Source organism: Leucopleurus acutus (assembly GCF_964270905.1).
Source record: "Leucopleurus acutus genome assembly, chromosome: 18".
NCBI lineage: Eukaryota > Metazoa > Chordata > Mammalia > Artiodactyla > Delphinidae > Leucopleurus > Leucopleurus acutus.
Window position 1 is genome coordinate 11,812,114 of NC_139160.1, and position 12,674 is coordinate 11,824,787.

The 12,674-nt window shown below is 43.4% G+C and overlaps 1 protein-coding gene across 2 annotated transcripts in view; it reads right to left on the reverse strand.

The window, feature by feature from the left end:
• The window catches only part of DCLK1 (doublecortin like kinase 1), a gene marked incomplete at both ends in the record, with an annotated part of 324,629 nt that overhangs the window by 144,648 nt on the left and 167,307 nt on the right, over positions 1–12,674 (reverse strand). For both annotated transcript variants that reach the window (XM_082859399.1, XM_082859403.1), the window contains one exon: positions 12,269–12,368. In XM_082859399.1, the coding sequence (XP_082715525.1) occupies positions 12,269–12,368 (100 nt within the window). The remainder of the gene's footprint in view (positions 1–12,268; positions 12,369–12,674) is intronic.

The window sequence follows — 12,674 nt, forward strand, 5'->3', positions numbered from 1 at the left end:
GCTGTCCTTCTCTGCAGGACTGTTACCCGGCTGCGGGGAGAGAGAGACCCGGCCAAAGCTGGACATGGGATCTGAGGCTGGCCTGCCATTGCCACCCCTGAGGAAACATATGAAGGTTACTGTAGCTTTTCATTTCTTTTTCTTTTTTTGTCTGAGAGTTTGCAGGCAGCTATGCTACTCGTGGTCTATAGCTAGAAAATCCCCTAGCAGCATAACGTACTTGGGAAGAGCAGGGGCCTGGAAACCAGGAAGACCTTATTTCAACTCTGTCTTCTGCCATTATTTATCCACAGGCAGAATTTGGATGTTGAAGGCCCTTAAATGGCCAGAATTAATCACTAACATTAATAAGATGTTGGCTGGCATGAATACAATTAAAGTACTGGATGGAGGTTCAAATATGCAATTAGCGAAGGAGAACGTGGCTTGACATCACGTCAGAAGCCCCAGAGAATTCAGCCACAAGATAACCATGAGCCTGCACTGTCTGACAACTATTTAAAGAAACCATCATCGCTCTTAGGCTGCATCTGAACAAGTCTGATGCCTCTATTTAGTAAGTTTATATTCTCTACACTATTTGAAGCCCCCAAGGACTACTGCTTTCAGTTCTGGATTTATTTTAAGGAGGATACGGCTGACCATGAAGTATCCAGAGACATGTAACTAGGATGGTGGCATGGTCTTAAGAGAGCATTGCCTAAGAAACCTGGAAAAAACAGCTTTGGGGAAGTATCGGGTCTCAGTCCTCAAGTATCTGAAGGGTTGACAGGTGGAGCAGATTCCTACACAGATTCAACCAAATTTCTTGGGCACTTACTATATTCAGGATACTGTGATAGGTCCTGTGTTATAGAAATTCATGACACACAGGACCAGTCTGAAGGCACTTGCGATTAAGTAAGATGAAATGCAAAGAGTCTGGGATCTCCGGTTTTCATACTAATTCTGTTCCCCACTAAGTATGTGACTTTAAGCAGTTTCTTATCTTAACTCGGCATTTTTTATTCATAGAGCAACACCACAGAGTTTTTCTGACAATTAAATGAGATAAATATCGATAAAAAGAATGAGAACTCAGTAGCTGATTGGAACCGAGTAGATGGGGGAAGGCTTTACAAAAAGAGGCAACTTGTAAAGTGAACCTCAAAGGACAAGAGGGAGTTAATTCTGGGTGATACGGGAGAAAAGGAAGACAAGCATTCCAGGTGGATGGGCCAGTATAAGCAAAGGCAGAGATGCTGAGAATAAACAATTCTTTGGGGAGACCGGAAAGTAATACTGTGGCTGGAGTACAGAGGAAGAGTAAAGTGATGGTAACAGCTGGAAAGATACAACACAGCTGACTTATGAAGGCCCTAGAACGCCATGCCAAGGGGACCTGGGCAGTGGAGTGTCAGTCAAGTGAATTTAGGAGGGTCAATCTGTGTTCAAACATGGCTGGAGCCAGGAAAGCAAGTTAAAGAATCTTTATAAGTCTAAGCAAGAGATTACGAGGAACTGACCCAAGATAATGGCAATGACACTGGAAATCAGGGGGGCAAACTGCGGGATAGGAGGAGTGAAGGTGAGGGGAAAGTGAAAGACAACTCCATGCCTCACAGCCTTGTTAAGGAGAATACCGATGCCATTAACTAGCACAGGAAACCCAGAAGGAGAATAAAGGTGACCAAGAAACGGATGAGTTCAGCTGTGGGCTGTGTTGAATCTCAGGTGGCTGTGGCATAATCGTAAGGATGTTCATGATAGTTGGAAATACGGTTCGGGAGCTCATGAGAGGAGCTGGGGTTAGAGATGTAGACTTGAGAGGAGGTACACTTGAGGAGTGTGTTGTCAAACATAAACACACTTGGATTTGAACTCTAGTTAGTGTGAAAGGCTAAGTTCACCAAATCTCCTTTAACTCTTCCGTCAAGAGTTAAAACTTGGGACTTCCCTGGTGGTCCAGTGGGTAAGACTCTGCATTCCCAATGCTGGGGGCCTGGGTTCAATCCCTGGTCGGGGAACTAGATCCCGCATGCATGCAGCAAGTAAGAAGTCCGCGTGCCACGATTCAGATCCAGCGCAGCCAAAATAAATAAATAAATACATGTTAAAAAAAAAACAGGGGCTTCCCTGGTGGCGCAGTGGTTGAGAGTCCGCCTGCTGAGGCAGGGGACACGGGTTCGTGCCCCGGTCCGGGAAGATCCCACATGCCGTGGAGTGGCTGGGCCTGTGAGCCATGGCCGCTGAGCCTGCGCATCCGGAGCCTGTGCTCCGCAACGGGAGAGGCCACAGCAGTGAGAGGCCTGTGTACCGCCAAAAAAAAAAAAAAAAAAGAGGTAAAACTTGGGTTTTAACTCTTGACAGAAGAGTAAAGGAGATTTGGTGAACTTAGCCTTTCACACTAACAAGCTGTGTGGCCTTGGACAAATTATTTATCACCAGAGGCTTAATTTCCTTAATTGTAAAATTGGGAAAATTATACATACTTCAAAGGCTTTGCTTATTGCATACCATCTGGTTGTCATTTGTCACTGTCACTGTTTACCATAACCATCATTGCTGAAACCATTAAGGTAGATGAACTTGGCTAGGAATAGAGAGTAATTAAGTAGAAGAAAAAGAGTTGAGGAATGAATCTTAGGGGACAATTATTAAGGGATATATGGCAGAAGAACAGACTTGAAAGAAGCTCAGGAATAGTCATGGAGGTGGGCAGAAGACCAGGACAGACCATGAAGGACAAGGGGGGAATCACAGAAAATATCAAATCCTTCAAAAAAAATAGGGGAGGGAAAAAAAAATGGAGAACATGGGATTTAGTGATGTGAAGGTTACCCTTGTTTAGTGAACTATTACGTAAGCGGAGTGGAGGCAGTTACGAATGTAACAGGATTCAGAATGGGATTTTCATCCAGATTCCAAAGGGATGTGTATCAGATACCGAAGTGAGCTGTGAGCTGGATCAGCTTCTGGAAATGTCAAAGTAGATGTAAGCAAACAATGACAGGCCTTAGTCTTCTTACCCACTTTCAAAGGTATAAAAGGCTTAAGTTATTAGAGAGAAAGGGAATTTGTGAGACGGATTTCTTCAGAGAGAGCTGTGCTGTGAATACCCTAATTCCAAAAGAGGGGAGCTGCTTCCCTTCACCTCAGCTGGGGCTTCCCTGGGAGGACTGAAGAGCTTGGTCAGCGGCATCTGTGGATGGAGGGAAACAGCAGACTGGTGTTTGAGTGTCTGGCTTTCCCCCGAGAACTTCTGACAGAAGAGTAAAGGGGATTTGGTTGCAATGAATAGCTTATTGTTGGGGCAAAAGACATACGAGTGTTGCAATGGATCTGAGGGAGTGGGCTGGCATGAAGATAATTGAAATTCTTCCCTAGAGGCTCATCTGAGGCCAACAGGGAGAGCTTTGGAAAACAGGGACTGAGGGAGAAATATCCAAAGCTGGAAGAAACTGAACTGACCACATCAAAGAAGAGTTGAACGTTCCCAGTGAGTGTCCCTGAAGAACCCATGAAAACACCCATAAGAGAAGTTGGCTTCGTACAGCATCTGCTGGCCCCGAGAGTCCAAGCCATCACGGCACAGCACAGTCATGTAGGAGTCTCCACCCCTTTCTCATCACGCTGCTCCTCTGCCCCCTTCCCTACTCCAACCCTGGAAGGAGCAATAACAACACGGGGGAGGAGAGTAAAGACAAAGAAGGTTAGCAACCCCGATTTTTCTCCTTCAGAGAAAGAACTCACTACATCGGGCCCCAGATAGGCAAGGACAAAGAACTCCAATGTGGAGTGACTACTGTGTGGGACTAGATATTTCCACTTCTGCGTTGAGATGGTGACTTGTAGCTAGGAGAGTCCATAACACTTTTTACTATCTTAGGAGGAAGCAGAAAAGTCTTGAGAGATTTGCCCAAGTGTCATTCAGTGGCAAGAGAAGAACTTTCACCACCATATAAATTTAAAAGATAGTGGAGGACAATTTTGTAAATAAAATAATGAAAACATGATTCTTGTGTTTTCAGTGTACCATTTACCCAAAGGTGTAAAAAGTGAGTCAGGATGAGTCGATGGAGGCTTCAAGGACAGTGATACTTTTTAAGCAGTTTGGCAGAGACAGAAAGAGTACTGTGATTTGATGAGATGATGGACAGCTCTTTTAGGATGGGGGAAATTTAGGCATGGCCATGAGTTGAGGAGAAAGAGACTGAAAAGCCAGGGTACAACAACAAATCTTCAAGAACAACAGGAAGGAAACGTTGATAAGGCAAAGTCATCAATAAGAGAAAAGACAAAGTCAAGAACACTATCATCCCCATTAGAAAGGAAGACTTCTTCCTTTGAAAGATGGGAGAAGGAGAGGAGAAGATGAGTGAAGATTTAGGGACATTTTGGTCTGGAAGGAAAGGAAAATAAAATAGTTTACTGCGAATGACTTTGAACATCCTGATGGTCTAGAAGGAAAGCTCATCTTCTAAGAATGAAGGCAGTGGGTGGTTTTTATTGCTCTGGAGTGGGTGGTTTTTACTGCTCTGGAGGACAAAATTAAGACCACTGTTGCACAAGCTACAGTGAGATTTATTTGGGCTCAATATAACACAGAACTTATTAAAAATCAGCACTACTGGACCGTGGGACTGGCCTTCTTATAAAGGTGTAAGTTGCCGGAACAGAGGGTTCTAGCTGGAGGTGGATGAACAAGTGTAAGGAGGGAGGGTGAACTCACAGGGCTCCAGGACTCTTAATGTACAGGGTTTATTCTCAGTGTTACATTTTGTAGGTTTTCCCACGTGAACAAGTCAGGTATCACTGTTACTGAATACAATAAAGAGAAGTCCATGAGGACTGGAAGAGAAAGTATAAATAAAAGACTGCATATGTTTGTTATACAATGTCTTGCTTTCTTAAGGAGAAAATTATCTATTTGTAGCAAAGGAACTAGCTTGTACTTGAGTTAGAGTCTGTCTCCAAAGTATAATATGTCTCTATATGTCTCCAAAGTATCTATATGTCTCCACAGCTTGGCAGTGGGTTAAATTAGAAAACATCACTATGTTCCAGGAGACTTTATATTTATGCATGAGCTAAAATGTAGCCATGGTGGAGGAAGTCTCCAGAACCCCTTTAGTTTTTCCACAGCTAAGAGGCAAATGGGAACTTGCTGACAAGAGTAAAGCACGTTAGCCAATGGGCTCTCTGTTTGGAACTCATAAAAAACACGCTAGATTTTCTATTCGAAAATGAAATGTCACAGAAACTTGGCAATTATTCAACAAGACAGTTATAATTTTTTTTAAATAAGAACTTTAAATTCCTAATGTCAACATCTACTGAACCAATAAAGTATTCCAGCATCAGGTGTCAGCATCTCAAAGAAATCTGCCCACAGATTCGATTTAAAGTAGCCACACTGTGCAATTAAAATTCAAATCTATAACTGTCAGTCTGTGGTGACCCATCAGATATTTCACCACACTATTTCTCCAAAGAGATAAAATACACAAGAACAACAAGCAACAATTAATATTCTGAGTCAAAGTTCAGCATCTAAGATCCTTTGACATTTTTAGACATAAGCAATATTAAAAGTCATATGAGGGGGCTTCCCTGGTGGCGCAATGGTTGAGGGTCCGCCTGCCGAGGCAGTGAGAGGCCCGCGTACCGCAAAAGAAAAAGTCATATGAAGGTCCTATTTCACGGAAGTGTTACTGTCTACAATTACTGGTGCCTAGAGCACTGCCTGCCACATGGTAAGTTAGTTTAGCTTACTGAATAAATGAATGGATGCATGAAACAATGAATGAATTTATTTATTTTATTTTTTTTTTTTTTGCTGTTGTGGCCTCTCCCGTTGCAGAGCACAGGCTCCGGACCCGCAGGCTCAGCGGCCATGGCTCACGGGCCCAGCCGCTCCGCGGCATGTGGGATCTTCCCGGACCGGGGCACGAACCCGTGTCCCCTGCATCGGCAGGCGGACTCTCAACCACTGCGCCACCAGGGAAGCCCAAGAATGAATGAATTTTGTTAGCAGTAGCTCAAAAGCCACTTTGTGAGGAGGTCTCGTCAATCCAGACACTGAGCATCTTCCCGGTGTTCCCAACGACCTTGGGGTTTCTCAGCATCACCAGCCCCAGGACAGAGCAGCCGGGCCATTAAAATTCCTTTGACCCACATCAATGTGGACCTAAGGCCTGAGACTCCTAAACATTGTCAGTTTCAGAAGTCTGACTGGTTCTAAATGTGGTTTGGTTTAATCTTCCAGAGATTCCCTCCAGAAAAGAGTGGATATCTTCAAAGGTCTCTTAATTTCCCCTTACCTCCATCACAGGAATAAAAGTTGAGAGTGGGAAAAAGCAACAGAAAATCACTTTTCTTGTTCTAAAGAGCACCAAAAGCAAAGCCTGGTGACATCTGTCTCCAGTTAAGCCCAACCAATGCATCTACGTGGCTGCGTCCAGCTGCAGCCCACCAGGAGGCATGTCTCAGCTGAGGCGCCACTCACTAACATTATTCACTAAGCAATAAGGAGCACAGTTCTGAACGCGCTTTGACATTTATTATCTCATTTGAGGCCCATTACAACCCAGGGGAAAAAGGTGTTTTACAGAATAGGAAGCAGGCTTGGAGATGTAGAGACCACACAGCAAGTAGGACACGGAGCTTGGACTAGACCTTTGTCTTCTAATCCAGGGCTCCCCAACCGCCGGGCCGTGGACCGGTAGCAGTCCGCGGCCTGCTGGGAACTGGGTCACACAGCAGGAGGTGAGCGGCGGGCAAGCAATGGAAGCTCCATCTGCCGCTCCCCACTGCTCCCCACCGCTCCCCACCTCTCTCCACTGCTCCCCATGGCTCCCCACCGCTCCCCACCGCTCACATTACCACCTGAACCATCCCCCCCACCCCCGTCCGTGGAAAAATTTTCTTCCACGAAACCAGTCCCTGGGGCCAAAAAGGTTGGGGACCGCTGTTCTAACCCTGTCCCAAAACTGTTTCTACTACACTAGGTTCTAACCCTATTTTCCTATCACCCAGAGTTGGGGAGAGCAATCAGTGGTGTAGGGCGCTTCTGCTTCAGCTCATTCAGGACATGAGCCCTTGGGAAGTGGGCAGGATGAAATATTTCTAGAAACATTTATCAAGTGGATTCTGGGTACCTGACACCATGGGGGTCCATAAGAGAGGAAATATCCCTTCTAGAATCACATACCCAAAAAGAACACTATACTCCAGGTGGGTCTTCCTATTGCAGGAAAAAGCTGGACTGGCATTCCCCAGAGACAGGACCTGGTGTGTGTGTGTGGACACACACACTCAGTCTCCCCAAAGTCTTAGTGCAGTTTGAAACTTTCATAACTTCAAAAGTATAAACGCTACGAACGTAACAACAAACATCACGTGGAAGGCTTAGTTATTCACCTTTCTTCTGTACTTTTATGCTAGACTTACTATACTTCTATACTAATTCTTGTGAAATTTGAGTAACACTTTTCATTTTTGTTCCAGTCAACATTTGCGATCTTCAATCAGAGGGGCTCTATGGTTTCATAATACATGATATGCCTACAACAATACAGCAAATGAGCCACATCTCATTTAGAAGCCTGCAGTCCACTAAAAGCAATCTTCACATGTGCCACTGTTGAAATACATGGCTCCTAACCAAGCTTGTAGCACTGGCTTGTTTTTAAATAAATTAAAAAAAAATCCCAAAAGCTCTACTTCCTGTCTATGCCAATTCAACTTTATCTTCCTAGATACAACCCATCCTGTTAAAATTCTGTGGATCCTCACCTGTCTTCTACCATATTAGTTCCCCTCCCAGATGATTTCACCCACACACCATCAACTTTCTCCAATGGGCATCTCTAACGATGCTAAACTATACAGAATCCAAGGAAGAACCTTGGGGTGTGACTCTCAGCCGACGAACAGCCCCTCCCTTCAGGGACCTTATGGGGCCAATTCTAACAGAGATCTCTCCCAGCATATTCCACCTATAAGTCAGTATTGACACTTTCTGGACGAGGCCGTTCAAGCAGTTAAAAACACAACCATCTCTATCCTTCAGACCGTACATTTTCATCTTAGTCAAAGGGATTTCAAGAGGGGCTCTGTCAAGTCCATTGCTGAAATTCTCAGCCCATCCCTCTGGTCCCCCTGGTGAGTGACCCTACCTATGAAAGGTAAGGGGAGAGGCAGCCTTATCACAGCTCTGTTGTTTATGTATTCTAATTATGATAAAGCTATAACTGTGCAAATCGAAAGACAGGACAAAACAAACAAGGGAAGATGAGTTTACTTGTAACTCAAGTTCAAATAAAATCTGGACAACTCCAAACAATACTTGTCTCCCCCCAAAAAAGATATGTCAGAGACCTAACCCTGGTACCTGTGAATGTGACCTTATTCGAAATAGAACCTCTGCAGATGTAATTGTGTTAAGGTGAGGTCATACTGGATTAGGGTGAACCCTAATCCAATAACTGGTGTCCTGATAAGAAGAGGGACATTTGGACACACAGAGAAGCCCAAGTGAGGATGGAGGCAGAGGCGGGAGTGATGCTACAACAAGCCAGGGATACCAAGGATTAATGGCAACCATCCACAACTAGGAAGAGGACAGAAGGATTCTTCCCTAGAACCTTTGGGAGGAGCACAGCCCTTCCAATACTTTGATCTTGAACTTTTGGCCTCCAGAACTGTTAGAGAATCAATTTTTGTTGTTTTAAGCCACTGTGGTTCTTTGTTACAGCAGCCCTAGAAAGCAAATACAACACCTAAGCAAAAATATGTTAAGTTTGAAGTCATGCTTATTAACACTGGAATCAAGGACACTTGGGAACTGGTAAACAGAGAGGATGAACAGAAAGGACAAATACCATATGATATCACTTATATGTGGAATCTAAAGTATGACACAAATGAACTGATCTACGAAACGGAAACAGACTCACAGACATAGAGAACAGACTTGTGGTTGCCAAGGGGAAGGAGGGGGCGAGGGAGGGATGGAGTGGGAGTCTGGGATCAGCAGATGCAAGCTAGTATATAGAGAACGGATAAACACCAAGGTCCTGCTGCATAGCACAGGGAACTATATTTAATATCCTGTGATAAACCATAATGAAAAAGAATATAAAAAAGAATGTATACACACACACATATATATATAACTGAATCACTTTGCTGTACAGCAGAAATTAATACAACATTGTAAATCAACTATACTTCAATAAAAAAATTAAATTAAAATTTACAAAAAAGGACGGGTGGGGTTTAGATACCTGAGCAGGTGTCAGGCCTGGCAGGGGTGAAGTAAGTTGGTGAAGAAACTGGTCAGGTGAGTTTGAGGGTGTTGGATTTGAGGTTGGGGGGTGAACAGAAGGTGACAGCCTGTGACAGGCTCCTCACCAAGGAGGTACTTATCCCTCCCTCCCAGGTAAAAGGTAGGCATTTCTCGACAAAATCCGCTCACTTTTTAATGGCAGCAAATCATAAATTCATCAGTTTATCATCAATATACAAGCAAAACCATGTGAAGCTTCCTGTCTCCAATCTGGCATTTCCCTTGACTATGTTTCATCATTTCTAAATTAGACCACAAGCCACACAGGGGAAGGATCTGTTGGCCTGTCTTGTCTCTCTATATAGTGCTGCATCCACCATGGTAGAAGGTGCTAAGAATCCAGTGATTGATGACGATATTGCTAAAACGGTTACATTCGGAGCTGGAAGAAGGAAGGCTTTTTTTTTTTTTTTCCATGTGAAAACAGGGGAGGAAGGAGGCTCCCTTGCAGTTTCTCATATTGATCTGGCTCTACTGTAGCCCCATGAAATAAATGTCTGTCATGGCAGAACGCCTCCCTGCAAAGACCTTAAGAGCCATCTCCAGAAGCTTTCCCAGCAGTAATTAGGGGGACGTATTATTGCTAATCCTGAACACACTGGGAGCTGGGTTAATTTTGAGAGACAAAATAAAAGTGCTGCCTTGTGGCAAAGGACCACTTCTTGGCGCCATTAAATCAAGCACAGCCCTGCGCCAGTACTAATTCAGTAGACTCCTGGGCCCCCTGCTGACGCTCCTCTTAGGAAGCTACTATGGAAGAGGCCAAATGAAGCCTCAACGTGCAAATACCATTTAGCAAGCACAAATAAGCTGGGCTAAATCATGCTCAGAGCACGTAAGAAAAGATTCAAATGTTAATACATTAGCACCAGAACATGCCGTACAAGCAACAGGGAAATTGCAGTTGTCAACGTGTGAATTTAGTCTCAGGGTAGGTTGATCCAAGGAAGTAAAAATCTCAATTTAGACTTCTTTCTACCCCCTCCCCCAATCCACGTGTTTCTCTGAGGATGGGGGAGGACACTGTTACTCAGCAAATGTATTTCACACCAAGAAATGCTTAGGGTATATTCATCTCAGGAAAGGATGTGAAGTTCTCACTTTCTCACTAAAATAGTTTGAAGTGGTCCTTCAAATGGCCAAGCCATATGTGATGGTCAATATCCCTTGATGTGTGTGTGTGCGTGCACACGTGTGCATGTGTGTGTGTATATATATATGCATTCCTATTAATAAGAAAGGTTTCTAAAGGGAGAGTACAGGGATTTTTCTGTTGTACTTTTCAGAAAGCCTGCCTGCCCACCATCGCAGATGAACACGAGTAGGCTGCAGCATTCTGAGAGCACACTGTCAAGAGGGAAAGCCCAGCACAAGGCCACACCAAGCAAGGCAGGGTCGGGGAGAAGCCCCAAGTCTACCTGGGGGCTGGGTAGAGATGGAGGGCTAGGGAACCCCAGGCCAACTCTGCTGATTTGAAACTGAGCTGTATTCCTGTTCGAGTCTGACAGGCTGCTTTCTGTATTAAAGCAACAAATGAAACTCTCATTTCAGAACGCATCTGGTCTCTCAGACCATTCTATCAGAAACAGCTATTTTCTTTAAATCAAAAGTCAAGGCAGTTTATTTTTCTCAAAACTGTGCTGCCAGCTCTTCTGCCTGACTCCTAACATTCAGTTGTTTTGCACAATGGCAAAGCTGCCTCATCCTGAAGAAGGCCCTCCCAGAGGACATTATATGTGTGACAGGTGTACATAAATCTGTGCCCCCAAGGACAGTCTATCAGAGATAAAGATGGAAGGTATTTAGAGGGAAAGAGACACCAAACCACTCTTCCAGTTAAGCCCTTTCAACCAAAATGACTTAAATCTCTTCAAGGGATATATCTATATAAACTTTTATTGGGCATTTAAAATTTTCATGGTAAAGGGACAATCTCTCTTATTCTCATCCCTCCCTATATACCCTAAGTCACATTAAAATGACGAAATAATTGTAGTGTGTTTAAATACATGTAACTCTACGTGATACGTAGATACTCTACGTGAATGTACATCAGCTGTATTGGAGCTCCAGTATTTCCCAGCCACTCACTCAAAAACTCACCGATTTACGTGCATTCATCTAAGCAAGAAATTCACTATCACGTCAAAAAGTATTTCCAACTAGCAACAGTTTGAATTGTCAATAAATATGTACTATGTCCCTAATTAAACCAGAAGTAATATGATCAAGGAAAGGTCTCTGTTCAGGGCAATAATCTTCCCTGTGATGCTGTTAAGATTCTGAGATGATTTATGGTATCAGAAAACATCATCCTTGAAGTTACAACCTTTCACATTCATATGCTGAGATGCACCTTTTCCTCTTAATCAGCTGTTCCTCCTCTAACAAATGTAAAAAGAAAATCAAATTCCATTTTCAATGGAAGGGAGCTTCCCTCCTCTCTTTTGATCCTTCATAGATTCTAATGACATACAAACTCTGAAGCATTTAAAGGAAAAGGACACGAAACCATCTTTCTCAGTTAGGACCTAAAGGATAAAGGAGGCCATGTGAAAGCTGAGTCTAGACATATACTCAACAATTTTATGTTACACATCTTTCAACTACACATTTTGACAAAAATATATAATTAAAAATGTAGAAATCGGCACCATGATTTTTCTATAGAACATCAATTTAGTTATGAAATGGTTATAAATTAGCCACTGGTAATTTACCCTTTAAATGATTTAACCTTCCCAATGATCATTTCATCTGTTTTCTATATTAAAAAAAATCAAAGAAATTCAAGATATGGAAAAGCCATGTTGGTTGAGGATCTGAAACTGATTTGGTAGCTTTTGAGTTGACATAATCTTGGCCTGGTGCAGCTCATTTTGGAAAGCTGCCTCAAATTTCCCCTGGTTTTGAACCTTTTTTTTTTTTTTTCCTTACCACTTTCATCTAGCAAGAAATCATCCTGGTAACGGAACTTCTCCGGTCCACATGCAATAAAAATGTCATCGTCACCAAAGAAGTCCTGAAGGCACATCACCTACAAGAGAAAAGCATGGCACTCAGCAAGGGGTCAGCAGAACAGCAATTACAACAGTGCATCCCTGCAAGTGGACATCTGCATAAAGCCACTTCCCATCTAATGGAATCAACAGGGCAGCTTCTCCAGAGGAATTTCAAAAGAAGGTTGCAAGCATCTGTTACTAGTAAGAAACTTGTTCCGTTTCAGTGGTGCAGGAAGACGGGATAAGGAAAACAGAACCGGTAACTGTCACATTTATTACTTGATATATCAATAGGATATGAGGTAAGAACCCTTTATTTTCATAACAGAGAGGATGCAGCA